Genomic DNA, 15,578 nt, shown 5'->3' with positions numbered 1-15,578 from the left:
GCCTTTTATCAGGGGAACGCCCCTCTGGAAGGTTCCACGGACCCTTACTGGCCACTGCCAGTCATGTGCTATGGTTCGACCACGCCTTCCTCTGGATGGTTCCACGTGGATCGTTCTTGCCCACGAACCAACGTCTTCTTCAACAATATATACATATAATTATGCTCACGGAAATTTGTATGTACTGTAAATCAAATTCCGTTTTGTTCATCCATTACGTTTGGTTCATCTATTCAGGTGAGCTAAAATTAACTCGAGACCTCTCATCCATGCCACTCTAAGCCACGGTTATATCAGAAGGAGCTGATGTGTTACTGGATTGTTTCACCCCAAAATGGGGCCATTCAAAAATTACGTAACACTATTTTTGGCTCACCTGTAACATAGTCCCGGGGAGCTTATGCGATGGCGCGTCGTCCGTCCGTCAGTACATAAACACTTGCAACTTCTTCTCCAAAACTGCTGATGAGATTGTGACCAAACTTGGCGCAAGTGACATTTGGTATGTTGCAACTCAAATGTGTTCACGGCATTTTAAAAAATTCTGGGTCTAAGGAGGTCTATCGGGGATAAAAGTGGATCCAGGTTTGACCCCCCAAAATAGGAATTAGCTTTTCCTCTGAAATTACACACACTATTTCGATGAAACCTGACCACAACCTTCATCACCCTTGATGTACCAATGTTTGTTCACGACATTAAAAAACCAGGCCCTAAGGGGTCTACCGAGGCGGGGGGAGGGGGGGGTGGGGGGGGGAGAGGTTTTCCCCTAAAATAGTTTGTAAAATTTGTTTGTTTAAAGTCTTACGATTACATGAGTATGATTATACAGGCTACACTGTCTCCTACCAACCATTGAAATTGGTTTCAAATACCATGATACTCTTCAAAATACCTTTAGTAGGTGTGTTGTAGTATACTGCTTTATTCTTTCAGGTGAGCGGCTAGTGGTATTGCCCCTATTAATTTTTTTAGTAATGTAAGCACAATAGTTATAGTTAGTTATCGTATGTAAGCACAATAATTAGTTATTTGAATGCTCGGATCTTATTGGAGGGACTTCCGGTGGTTGGTTTTTGGGCGCAAAGACAGGACGGAAGTGTGGCTTTGAGGTGCTTGAACTCTCAGTGTGTGCTGCGCTCGCTTGGAGTAATTGTTATGCTCTACTGTTCTGGATTGAATACACTGCCCTTGGAAAAAAACCCGTCTCCTCGTCCTTTGGTTTATCCATTTAGATGAAACACCCACGAGCTTAAATTGGGTGTTATAGTAATTTCCATAAAGTAATGTAACGCTTGATTATGTCACGTAATTTAACGCTTCATTATGTAACGTAAGTAATGTAACGCTTGATTACGTAACGTAATGTAACTTTTGATTACATAACATAATGTAACGCTTGATTACATAATGTAATGTAACTTTTGATTACATAACATAATGTAACGCTTGATTATGTAACATAATGTAACGCTTGATTATGTAACATAATGTAACGCTTGATTACATAACGTAATGTAACTTGATTACATAACATAATGTAACGCTTGATTACATAATGTAATGTAACTTTTGATTACATAACATAATGTAACGCTTGATTATGTAACATAATGTAACGCTTGATTATGTAACATAATGTAACGCTTGATTACATAATGTAATGTAACTTGATTACATAACATAATGTAACGCTTGATCATGTAACATAATGTAACACTTGATTACATAACGTAATGTAACTTTTGATTACATAACACAATGTAACTTTTGATTACATAACATAATGTAACGCTTCATTCCATAACATAATGTAACACTTGATTATGTAATGTAACTCTTGATTATGTAATGTAACTCTTGATTATGTAATGTAACTCTTGATTATGTAACATAATGTAACGCTGGATTACATACCATAATGTAACACTTGATTACATAATGTAACTCTTGATTATGTAATGTAACTCTTGATTATGTAACATAATGTAACGCTGGATTACATACCATAATGTAACACTTGATTACGTAATGTAACTCTTGATTATGTAATGTAACTCTTGATTACGTAGTGTAATGTAACTCTTGATTACCATAAGTTCTGACGTGCCGATTGGGAAACACACATTTAATGTGAGTCAATAAAAAGATTAACTCTTAGCACGTGTGTATTCTGTAAGCACACACATAACTGACTCAAACATGAAGAGAAAGTTGAAGGGTGCCATCACACTCTGTATCTGCCACTGGACTGCATCCAATGTCATAGCAAATAATTTATCATCAAAAATCCGAAGGGGAGGGGGGGGGGGAGTTCCTCATAGGACTTTTCAAAGCAGACATGAGTGAATCGATGGGACAACATTATGCGCATATCCACGTGTTCAGAGTGCGAGATGATAACAAACCCGAACCACAACTCTAACATTTCTCTTTCATGCCAGCTTGGACAACTCCCCTGAGTTCTGGAAAATATGAAGAATTTTCCATATGATAAGATTGAAAATGATTCTCTCTTCTTTGCAACGACTTTGGTTCATCGCAAAAGTAAGTCGGGGTGAGGTAATCAACACAGCAGCCATATTTAGCGATGCTTCAACACGCAAAGCACGTTTATCCAAGGAGCGTACTCCTAGATTATTTTGTTTGGAACCAGTCGGGCATTGTCATGCCAACATGACGTCATACTATACAGTGTGTGCTCTATACAGAAAGAGGAAGGGAGAGGGAAAGCGAGGGAGGATAGAGGAGAGAGGGAGGAGAAAGGAGGGTAGGGGGAGAAGCTTCAGCTGTACCCATCCTGCCCCTCATTCGTCCCCATACCCATTGTTTGTCCAAGTCTCCCTCTATTTTGTCCTTCAACTCCATTGTTGGTGGCCCACTACCCCCACTATATCTCTCTCTCTTTCTCTCTCTCTCTCTCTTTCTCTTTCTCTTTCTCTTTCTCTCTCTTTCTCTCGTTCCTTTTGTCCTATTGCTTCCCGATCTGTTCAGTGTTCTATCTAGCTCTTCCACAAGCCTTGACTGTATACAAAACAAGATCGATAGAGTCTAACAATGGCTAGATCTGCTATCCCCCTGCTATGTGACCTGATCCTCAGCTCTGATTGGTGGATGTTTGCGAGGGACATCCATACATACAATGGACGGACAGACAAACGCTGTTCCAGATGGCATTGCCCTTCAGGCTACACCGTTAAAACCTGTCATAGGTTGGCAACCATTACATAGATTTGATGGGCCGAATGGTTTCTTTCTGTGTTGAAGTTCCTAATAAGGGAAGGCATCATATATATCTTCTCTGCCAGTCTGTCTCTCTGTACGTTCTGTTTGTCTGTTCAGGGCAGGGCTTCTAAATCAAATCGTCGCCATTTTGTTCGCTCCGTGTTGGTTCTCAGGCTTCGTAGACTGGTCTGGAGAGAGGGGGAGGGAGGAGGGAAGGGAGAGGAGAGACAGCGAAAGGAGGGAGGAGGAGAGGGTGAGTGGAAAGACGGGAGAGGACAGAATGGAGAGGAGAAAAGGAGGGAAAGGAGGGAGGAGGAGAGTGTGAGTGGAGAGACGGGAGAGGGGAGGGGAGAGAAGGGAGAGGAGAGAAGGAGGGAAAGGAGGGAAAGGAGGGAAAGGAGAAGGTGAGTGGAGAGGGGGGAGAGGGGGGAGAGGACAGAAGGGAGAGGAGAGAGGGAGGAGGAAAGGGAGAGGAGAGAAGGAGGAAAAGGAGGGAGGCGGAGAGGGTGAGTGGAGAGACAGGAGAGGGGGAAGAGGAGAAAAGGAGGGAGGAGGAGAAGGTGAGTAGAGAGATGGGAGAGGGGGAGGGGAGAGAAGGAGGGAAAGGAGGAAGGAGGAGAGGGTGAGTGGAGAGACTGGAGAGGGGGAGGGGAGAGAAGGGAGAGGAGAGAAGGAGGGAGGAGGAGAAGGTGAGTAGAGAGATGGGAGAGGGGGGGGGGGAGAGAAGGGAAAGGAGAGAAGGAGGGAAAGGAGGAAGGAGGAGAGGGTGAGTGGAGAGACGGGAGAGGGGGTGGGGAGAGAAGGGAGAGGAGAGGGGGAGGGAAAGGAGGGCATCGGAGAGGGTGAGTGGAGAGATAGGCGAGGGGGAAGAGGAGAGCAGGCAGAGGAGAGAAGGAGGGAAAGGAGGGAGGAGGAGAGGGTGAGTGGAGAGATAGGCGAAGGGAGAGGAGAGAGGGAGGAGAGAAGGAGGGAAAGGAAGGAGGAGGAGAGGGTGAGTGGAGAGACAGGAGAGGAGAGAGGGAGGAGGTAAGGGAGAGGAGAGAAAGAGGGAAAGGAGGAAGGAGGAGTGGGTGAGTGGAGAGACGGGAGAGGAGAGGCTCTGCATATAATATTTAAGTGTTCTTTGTATAATATTGTCGTGCGGCCGCCTTTGATTAAAATCAGGCGGTCACGGAAGCCGATCGCAAAGGCCTTAGCTCTCGAGGCGAAACTCAATGGCGGACTCCAAAAACAAAAGCTACACCAAAGCGCGCGGGATGGAGGGAGGGGGGGGGGCGAGACCCCTGCAGTCTTACCTGTTAAATCAACCACACGGAAACTGCGTTCAGATATATATATACAGAAAATAATATAAGGGTTTATTCACAAGGGTCGGGACAGGGAAAAGCACGCGCCGGTAATAACTATCCTAATCGGGACGTCCCCACACACAGATTTCAGAAACGAGACACAGGAATGGATGAAAGGAAAAGAAACGTCATGTGGTTGTGAATGTGGGGTGTGGGTGCAGCCTTATCTCGTCTGTCGTCTTGTATTGTCTGCCCTCCAAACACGGCTCCGTTCGGCCCCGCTCGCACGCCACCAGGCCTCGCTCCAAGCTCCAATCGATCGCACACCACGAGGTCCCTTGCTCCGAAAGCACCGCTCCAAGCACCACGCAGATGGCGAGCCAACGACCACCAGTGACCTCCCAACACCAAGCAGGGAAGCGCAGAAAGCACAAGGGTTCGAGCTGGACGTGCAAGAGGGCCAGAGGGATGTGCTGCGCAAGAGAGTTTGAACTGCAAGAGCAAGAGCTGCGCAAGCAAGAAGAGCCGGATGTGCAAGACATGCAAGAAGAAAATGTCGTTCGGCGCGCCCCTATATAACCTTGCGTCGGTGACGTCAGCCTTGGTGCGCCACCCAATCAGTGCCCTCCACCGAATCACAGGCCTGTAGCGTGGTCATAGCTCATGCTACTCGAGGCCTGCCGGAGGTGTAGCTGTCTGCGGCCCATGCGGCGGTGCCCCGAACTGGCCTCTTGCCTGTTCTCTTCCGAAGTCCTTGTCAGGGAAGGGAATTATTTAATGTTGTACTACAGGGCCTGTCTAAGTGTCTAAATGAGTGCATTGCCATAAGGGACAAAGGTTTGATTACCAGGTGAGACACACAGGGGTTTATCTTAATCCCTACCATATCTAACACTCGAACATCCTGGTATGCCCACAGGTATACATCTTAACCCGACAAACCGGACTAAGGCAGAACTTATTACAGGTAGATTCCCTATCGCGACAGACGAAGCATGTTACCCATTCAGATCTACCTGACTCTAGATATTGCTTTACCCTACCGACATAACAATATTGTAGAAGTCACATTTTACATACACAGATGTTCTGCAGGTACCAGTTCGTGTATTATATTTGAATGTGAACCGTGGTGTCTGTCTCCGTGTTTACAGCGGCCGTTTCCATCGCTGCATTTGAAAATCGAAAAGCTCACCATTTACTTTTGAAATGACGGGAGAACAGGCATGAATAATGTTGATGCCAAATGTTATTTCGGAAACAGAATATTTTGCCCTCTTTTTAGACAAATCTAATCTCCGCCACCCAATGTTGCACCACCATTTCGCAGTGGGCAGTATAAGTAGCTCAGAACTTTAGCTGTAAGTGAAACCAAGAGTGTAACAAATAATAATTAAGCTTTTTAAAGTTCATGAAATCATTTCAATTGAAAGTTTAAGTTAAACTTTTCCCGACACTGGGAGTGGGGACTTTCGGTTGCTTTTCCCATCACCGAGGAACCCCCAAACTGCGGGGAGGGCTTTGAGCAGGATTTGAATGGACAACTTAAAGGTGCAACGTCTTTTACGAACAGATGGTGCTGGGGTACGTGAGGGGAGGTCGTTCCAGAAAACAATATATGTATTAAAGTGCAGTACTGTATATAAATCGAGGGGGTGGTTCAAGGAAAAAAAAAAACATGAAAGTATAAATGGACCAGGCACGCGAGTGCAGCGGACACGCCTTTGTGTGTCTTTCCCGCCAAGAGAGAGAGGCAGCATTGTGGATCGCGATGCTCGGGATCTGCTTCCAGAGTCAGTTGTTCTTCTTCGCGTTGTTGTTGTTGTTGGCCGAGATACGTGGCCCCGCGGGCTGTAGCCTGCCGAGAGCATGGCGCCCCCAGAGCGACGAGTGCCGCGCCGAGCTTGCCGAGAGCATCGTGTTCGCCCACGTGCGTGCCGTGCGCGCACCCGAGCCTGGGGAGCACCGCGCGCGTGGACGCCACGTGCCCATCCCGGGGCTGCTGTACACGGCGGAGCTGGAGCTGATCTGCGATCAGGCGTGGGGGAGCATGCTCACGCTCCCGATGGGGACGCGCTTCAACCTCACGGGTCTCGGTTACTTCTCCTGCTACTCGTACACCGTGATGCCCAACAACAGCTATTTCATCTTCCTCCGGTGCGTTATCTATTCGTGCTTCATTGCAAATGCCACTTGTGTCTAGATGTCACATGTTCCGATGGATCCAGTCTTTCCGGTTCAGTCTTCCAAAATTATAGTCTCCTGGTGAGCACTGATCTGAAGATGTGTTCAACAGTAGCGGCTATTCATAAAGTATTATACAGTATTAGCCTTTAATGGATGTTGTAAATGACACAAATTCTACACCTTATAACGAACTTCATCTTAAATCAAAATACTTTTTGCGAAACTCAAAATAGTTATAAACCTAAATAAAGTAAGACCCTTGTTAACTTGTGAGCAATTGGATTTTTCCGACCGCCCGAATGATCAGCTGGGCAATGTTCGTCATGGAGATTTCGACCGTTTCAGCCCAAAATCTCTCCAAACAGGGGGTCCACAACTGTGGCTGTGTGTCCACATCAGCAGATCTAAAACACACATACACAGATACACACACGACACATACACACCCACACAAATACACACACACATACACACCCACACAAATACACACACACACACGCACACATACATACATATATATACACACACACACACACACACACACACACACACACACACACACACACAAATACACACACACACACACATACTCAATTCATCTCATACACACACACACACAGACACAGATGCACACACACACACACACACTCAATTCATCTTACACACACACTCACTACACACATACACACACACACACACACACACACCTGACAATTCTACAATTATATTTATCAATTGTACAGTATCACCTCTTCCTCAAATATAATAGGGCTATAATTTTTTAAAGGATTGCTGTAAATGATGTTACTTTCAAAACATCCCATATTCAACTTTATTTAAAATGTAAACCCCATAACATAGTCCCCTTACCTAAAGTAAGAACCTTAACCTGTAAACAATTGACTGGTTTCCCGACCACATGGATCATCATCTGGCCCGTGATCCGGGCATCGTTCTTCCTCGAGGTTTCGATCCTTCCATCCCAGAACTTCTCCAAACGGCGAATCCACAACCTCGGTCACGGGCCCACATCCCAAATTAATCTCTTGTAGTTCAAGCCAGACTACACATCGCACACCTGCAGATTGCCAACTTGGACAGAGTGTGTTTTTCAGTTTTAGGCTATTTGGGGCTGAGAATGTTTTCAAAGAACTACACAATTACCCATAAATTACTGATAGGGGATTCGGGTTAATTTTGGAAAACGACTTCGTGTGCATGCCAGGAATTCTCATGCACAATACCACGAGAACTAGTTTGAATTTGACAAAACTTGCACTGTCAAATTTTGAAAAGCAATTTGTAATTCTTTAATTAGTCCGATCCTTTGTGGAGTCAGCCAGGGAAACCTTCTGCCGAAGTATTTTACGAAGCGACCGACATGACGTGGTTTGCTTCAGAAGCTCCAATCTGACATTCCAACATGAGTTTATAGTCGGATCGGGACGCACACACGCACGCGCTGCACAAAAGTTACAAAACAAGTTTTTAATAAATCCTATTTGGGCATAAACATCTTTAACAACTACTTGGTTTGTTCGGTATTGTCTATTTAATATGTACTCAACATTTGACACGCAATATCTGAGCCACCACAATAGCTGTACAATTCATTTATTAATCCTCATCCAGTGTCAAAATTAATAAATAGGTCAAATAATTTTATGGAAATTTTATCAACTTCCCATCACCTAATTTTTAGCTCACCTGGAACGAAGTTCAGGGGAGCTCATGCGATGGCGCGTTGTCCGTCCGTAAACACTTGAAACTTCTTCTCCGAAACCGCTGATGGGATTGCGACCAAATTTGGCACAAATGATATATGTTGTGTTGTGACTAAAGTTTGTTCACAGCATTAAAAAAAATCGGGGTCTAAGGGAGTCTACGGGGGGTCAAAGTGGGTCCAGGTAACCCCCCCCCCCCCCCCCCAAAATAGGAATTTGCTTTTTCCTCTGAAACTACACACAATATTTCAATGAAACTTGACCACAACCTTCATCACCCGTGATGTACCGAAGTTTGTTCACGGCATTAAAAAAAATCTGCCCCTTTGGGGGTGTACGGGGGTCAAAGTGGGTCCAGGTGTGACCCCCCAAAATAGATATTTGCTTTTTTCTCCGAACCTACAAACACAATTTTGATGAAACTTCACCACAACCTTCATCATCCGTTATGTACCTATGTTTGTTCAAGGCATTGGAAAAATTGGGGTCTGAGGAGGTACACGGGGTGGGAGGGGGGCGGGAGGGGGGTGCCCCCAAAAATAGGTATTTTTTGCTTGTTTGTTTAAAGTCTTATGATTATGTTTTTATGATTCTTCATGCTGCCCTGTCTTCTAGTAATCATGGAAATTGGTTTAAAATACCCTTAGTCAGTGCAGTATACTGTTTATTCTACCAGGTGAGCGCCAGGGATATTGCCCCTGTTTGTTCCTTTTTGAACTCCAAAATCAAACAAAATTCACACTTGAAACAACCACCTGTCATCCGTGACGTCATGTGACAGGCCTCATAATGACGCATTTCTCGTAAATAATTATTTTTTTCTTATTTTTCGATTAACAATATCAAATATAAAAAACAAAAAAACAAAAAATAAACAAACAAACATCTCACTCGTTTCTTCCACGTTTTTATTTGATGCCATGTAACAGACCTCTTAATGACTTATGTCTGGTGTATAAATATATAAGTAACTGTGGTCTGCGTGGTGGACTCGAGGTGAAATCCTCCATCTGAACGGTCCTCAATTAAGCAAAGGATTGTCCTCGGATTTGTACGCCGTCTGCCGGGAAAGCCGAACAGATCTTTATTTTGGTTTGCTACGTACACAAACTTCAATGAGAAACTGTCACCGACAGCCAATTCATCTGCTGGATTGGATGAGTGCCGACGTACCCAGGACGAACCGGTGCGGTTTTATAACCTAATAAGGATTCCGCGCCACTTTTCAATGGTCGTGGAGAGAATGTTGGTGGGAATGAGAGAGAAAGCAAGAGAGAAGAGATGCATGGTGGACCACGTTCTGGCTTTGTAGTTTCTCAGGGTGCACACGAGTCCAGCTTTGCGGAATCCCATCGTTATGGTGTGCTGCGTCGACTCGCTTAAGCTCAATGGGACATCTCTGCCTCAACCATGCTCCGCAAACCAAGCCAGCTCCCATTACTCACGCAAGCTTCCGCGTGACTGTTCTGCCACACTTGAGGTCTCCCTAGCTGTTCCTGCCCTTGGCTATCATTCACCCCACTACCGCATGCTCATTGGTCCTCCCCCGGCCCTATCGAGCCCACGATACAACCTCTCTTGCTGGTGGTTTGAGGCGGTTATTGTCCCCTGTCGCACAGCGGAGCGAAAGGGGGACTATGGCTTTCCCCTCCGTCCGTGTGTCCGTCCGTCCGTGCGGGCGTGCGTGCGTGCGGGCGTGCGTGCGTAAGCGAAGGACCGCATTCGAATTTGGTGTGTGGGTGCAACCCACGTCAAAATCCAAGATGGCCGCCGCCATGTATGTCTGATGCCATGTATGTCTGAACCTTGTAACCTGCATATCTTGAAAAATAAGCGAAGTACCAACTTCTAATTTGGTGTGTGGGTGTATCTCGCCATAAGGAAGAAGGCGATTGAAAATTGGGTCGCCACGTCAAAATCCAAGATGGCCGCCACCATATATGTCTGAACCTTGTGAGCGAAATATCTCGAAAAATAAGCGAAGTACCAACTTCTAATCTGGTGTGTGGGTGTATCTAGGCACACGGAAGAACGCTGTTTAAAATTGGGTCGCCACGTCAAAATCCAAGATGGCCACCACCATATATATGTCTGAACCTTGTGAGCGAAATATCTTGAAAAATAAGCGAAGTACCTTCTGGTGTGTGGGTGTATCTAGGCATAAGGAAGAACGCTATTGAAAATTGGGTCGCCACGTCAAAATCCAAGATGGCCGCCTCCATGTATGTCTGAACCCTGTGAGCAAAATATCATATCATAGCATGTTTTCTGCGTGTTCCACTTTGTCAACTCACATCACTTCCCCGACGGGGGACCTAGGCGTAACGCTTGTTACCTCAGTGGGCAGTCGCAAGGTGCATCCTGGCTGTGGAGCTGGCTGGTGGCAGTTCATTATAAAGTAAAATACGTAGACAGATTAATAGGGAACGATTTAAGGGATTAAGGAGGGAGGAGTGTAGCAGGGGTTTAGACACATACAAAGGGGAGGGTTGATGGTTATCACCTCCTAAACAAACTTCGACATGTGACCTATTATTTTTACACAAAAACCACACACTTCTGCTAAGCATGTACTAATGGTATAACTAGTCTATGTTATCCCTTATTCACATTAGTCTAGGCAAGAAATTCAAAAATGTGCTTATTTAAGCTGCATGAGGCATTTTTGAGGAAAAGCAAACAAATAGGTTTTTCTGAAAGGGATTTTCGTGCTGAATATGAATATCTTGTTTGTGTTTCCCAAAATTGCTTAATTAGGTCATTAATTAAGGTCAAAGGTCAATAAGTGCAAAATTCAAGTTTTCACAGAAATTATTTTATTTTTAATATTCAATACAGTGGCGAAAATGTTTATCGAGTATCTATCATATTAAGCCATATATCGTATGTCAAAGATTTGAATTTAATGGAAAATGTGAGAAGTTCGCTGTTCATGGTAAGAATTGTGGTACATGTGATAGGGACAGGTGATATGTTCACGTGATATGTTCGTGAGATGTGATATGTTCGTGAGATGTGATATCACAAGTGATATCATGTGATATCACATGAGATGTGATATCACAAGAACGTGATATGATATATCATCTCGTGAGATGTGATATCACAAGAACATGTGATATGTTCGCTGTTCAGTAAAGCTGTTCAGTAAATGTGAGTGAGTGAGGGAACAGTAACTGTGAGTTGTGGGAACTGTGGGAACTGAACTGTGAGTGATATCACAAGTGATATCACAAGTGATGTGATATCACAAGAACATGTGATATGTTCGCTGTTCAGTAAAGCTGTTCAGTAAATGTGAGTGAGTGAGGGAACAGTAACTGTGAGTTCTGAACTGTGAGTTGTGGGAATTGTGGGAACTGAACTGTGAGTTCAGTAAATGTTCAGTAATGTGATGATATATCATCTCGTGAGATGTGATATCACAAGAACATGTGATATGTTCGCTGTTCAGTAAAGCTGTTCAGTAAATGTCAGGCACCAGAATCAATGCCACCATCCAGTGATGCTGCACATCACCATATACAGCGTGCAAATTACCAGAGCTTCATATGGAGAGAAGCGTGCAATCCAAACCCAGTAATTCCTTCCCCAATGGACTCTGCTGGATGGAAGCTGGCTGATGGTCTTCTCTCACCGGTGCTCACATCTTTACCCCCTATCCCAAAAGCATGCAAGGGCATTGTACAGTGTGGCTGTACCAAGGGTTGCACCAGTGATAGGTGTTCGTGCAAGAAATGGGATTTGAAGTGTACGGACGCATGCAAATGCAGTGACTCGGAGACTGTAACATGCAAAAACAAGACTAAATAACGCCAATGCTAGGATATTGCCACAATACGGTTATTTGACACTTCATCAGTGTTGGTTTAAGGGGGTGAAATATAAATATAAAATATAGAAATATAAAAAAGGTGACATATTCCTTTCTAATATATTGTTAGATATATTGTTGTCATATATAGAGAGGAAACCAAAATCCGTTTTGGTGGCCTACGTTGGAAAAGAGACAAATCCATGCGACCAAAATTGAACTGTTATTGAGATATTGGCAATTGAACCGTTATTGAGATATTGGTGATAGAATCAAGAATTCCTATCATATTTTTCATTTAATTTGAATATTCGGCACATAATATGACGTTTAATTTGAATGATATGTAGAAAATTCTTCTAAATTCATCTAGGGGACGTCAAATAGGACCTTACGAAAATTTCATTAAAATTCGCATTTTGTACTAATTAACCCTTGACCCTAATTGGTGGCTAATTCTGCAAATTTCGCAAAACAAACAACAAAGTCTCATTCCCCTGAATCTAGACAATGATGCTATGCCATATACTCTTTTCACTGGTGCATTTTGACATGAAACATCAAAGGGAAATCGACTGACATGGCACTCCGTAGAAAGGTCAACCGTTACGGAGATATTCTCCATAGAAGTGAAATTTTCTTTCACATTTTCCATTAAATTCAAATCTTTGACATGCAATGTATGGCTTAATATGATAGATATTGGAAAATCTTTTTTACCACTGTATTGAATATTAAAAATAAAACAATTTCTGTGAAAACTTTAATTTTGCACTTATTGACCTTTGACCTTAATTAATGACCTAATTAGGCAATTTTGGGAAACACAAACAAGATATTCATATTCAGCACAAAATTCCCTTTTGTTTGCTTAAATAGAAAAACCTATTTGTTTGCTTTTCCTCAAAAATGCCTCATGCAATCACATCAATGTGATTGTGAATGTGAATGTGAATGTGAATCACATCAATCATGCAATGAACCAGTCTGCATCCCCGCAACAACATATTATTCCATTAACAATACTGTATTTAATTCTGACTTTATTTTAATTGATATGATCTTGATAGTTTATCAAAACTTTTAATGTCACAATTTTTTTTCTACAAATTGCACACATTTGGAATGTGTCGTCAAAATCACGCAATTTAATGTTTTCATTCCAAAATCCGATAGTCTTCTGCAAGAGAGTGAGGTCTGGATCCGGCCCCGATAGTGACGGGATGTCTTGTGGTATCCAAAAAATTGTGCACGTTAATCAATGGGAGATGACTGGTGTTGGCTTAGTGGTTAGGGTGCCCACTTGGGATCCTGGGATCCTGGGTTCGAATCCCGGTTGATCGCTGAATCAAGGCCGGCGGGGGAAGGGGGGGGTGGGGGGTGGGTTGACTCAGCCTGTCATCCTTCTCGGGTCGGCAAATTGAGTACCAGTTCAGTAGTAATTCCCTGTGTGGCAAGAGGCGACTAACAGGGTTGGCGGCAGGAAGGGCATCCGGCTGTAAAACATTGTTTCAAAAAAAGGGACCAAAGTGCCCAAAAAAAGGCCAACCCCCGCTCTGCGGAGGAAAATGGCCTCTAAAGGTGGTTCTTTTCTTTTCTAATCAATGGGAAATGACCTCACCGAGTGGTGAGACTCCAACAGGAGGTCAAACTGGATCAGTGCTCACTCATGATTTGACAAGCGTGTGTCACAACTTGTATGGTGAAATGCAGTGTGCTTTTGCTTTGTACACAATAACAAGCGAGATTGACTGGAACCAATGACCTAATTTGTTCATCCTACATACATATGTTCCCTTCATCCCGTAGGCTGAATTACCTAAACCATTTCGTTCCTCACGGCGTTAATTTTCAGGACGGGATCTTCCCAGACACTGAGGAAATGCGTCGATTGTTTGCCGACCGTTTCCAATTTGCCAACTGCACTGCCGAGACTCAGCTGCACACCTACACGAGCAGGTGGCAAGATCGCCAGGAAGAGGAGGTGTGTATTGGTACAAGCAAGGGGTTAAATATTGTGAGTGATTTGATGTGATGATGTATGTCGACGCATAGATTTTACTTTAAGTATTGTGCTGCATGTGTTTTCTGTTTTACTGACATTGTATATTGTCACGTCAGAGGGTCTGCTAACGTAGACCGTCTGAGCCAGTGGTCTAATACCTCTGCAAACAGTCAATAAACAATTTTTACAAGTCACTGTGAGCGGACAGCATTAATAGTGGCAGTCTCTGTTACAATCTAATATCTCCCAAGGCCATTTAATATGGCCGAGCTGGGCAGTGTTGCCTGTGTGCGGGAAGTGAAAATGCAGGAACACACTTCTTATAATAATCGATACTATAACAAAGATGTTTGTTACTTGGCAAAAAAATGTTTTTTGACAAATATGTTGATCACTCTGGTTTGTGTGTTTGTCTCTCCACTCACTTATACTTGCCTACAGGTATAATTTCCCCAACCAACCTGTGCTCTTAAACTGATCTTCACGAAACTTCACCATATGGTAGAGTTGGTGGTCCGACAGAATCCTATTTATTTTTGAGGTCAAAAGGTCAAAAGGTCAACATAGACTAAAGATCAACCACTTTTTTCAAATTTCGAAAATCCTCAATTTTCATTCGATTAACTTGAAATTTGAATAGGATTTACATATCATTTACATATCAGTTGATATTTTAGACTGATATTTACATATCAGCTAACGGAATTCAACCACTAACTATTTTTGAGGTCAACATAGGTCACAAGGTTAACTCAGGCCAAAGGTCAACCACTTTTTTCAAATTTCTAAAATCCTCATCTGCCAAATTTCGTCCAAATCCGTCCACAACATTTTGAGATATTTTGTTCACAAACAAACAAACAAACGGACAGACAAACAGACAGGGGTGAAAACATAACCTCCATCCACCTTTGGTGGCGGAGGTAACAAGGGCAGATGAGGTCGTGCACGCATGCACCGAAAGGGCGTCCGGCAGCCAGCAAAGAACAATGAACAAAGTCCAAAGCGAAGATGAGTGCCAACAAAACGTGTTCAGCCATAAGGTCCAGTGTGAAAGAGAGTAATGCAGGCATGTGCTAGGTCCACAATGCAGGCCCAAGAGTGGAGCACACGTTCTCAGTAAACCCAGCAGAGAGAGGCAGGCCCAGAGTCGACAAAGAGACAGGCTCAGAGTGTAGCAATCTTGCAGACACGTAGTGAGTGCACAAGAGACAGGCCCAGACTCGAATAATGCAGGTGTAGAGGCCTGCGAGAGGGAGACCAGACAAGAGCAAAATGTCCATGTGCTGAGTGGGCCGAGAGAGCGGCCAGAGAGAGAATCAATGTCTTGAATC

At 43.9% G+C, this 15,578-nt stretch overlaps 1 protein-coding gene across 3 annotated transcripts in view; it reads left to right on the top strand.

Moving 5' to 3' along the window:
* The first annotated feature begins 6,081 nt into the window (after positions 1-6,081).
* Positions 6,082-15,578, top strand: part of CCDC3 (coiled-coil domain containing 3) — a 37,761-nt gene continuing 28,264 nt past the window's right edge. Inside the window, exons 1-2 of one of the 3 annotated variants that reach the window (XM_078776340.1) lie at positions 6,082-6,671; positions 14,095-14,223. In XM_078776340.1, the coding sequence (XP_078632466.1) occupies positions 6,384-6,671; positions 14,095-14,223 (417 nt within the window). In that variant the 5' untranslated portion in view covers positions 6,082-6,383. Of the gene's footprint in view, positions 6,672-14,048; positions 14,224-15,578 lie in introns of all 3 variants that reach the window. The other 2 variants (XM_068113249.2, XM_068113248.2) reach the window with 2 other exon arrangements.

The sequence above is a fragment of the Myxine glutinosa genome, chromosome 4, assembly GCF_964187855.1.
Source record: "Myxine glutinosa chromosome 4, kmMyxGlut1.1, whole genome shotgun sequence".
NCBI classification, from domain to species: Eukaryota; Metazoa; Chordata; class Myxini; order Myxiniformes; family Myxinidae; genus Myxine; species Myxine glutinosa.
The sequence above is the reverse complement of the archived record's forward strand: the minus strand, read 5'-3'. Positions and strand labels throughout refer to the sequence as shown.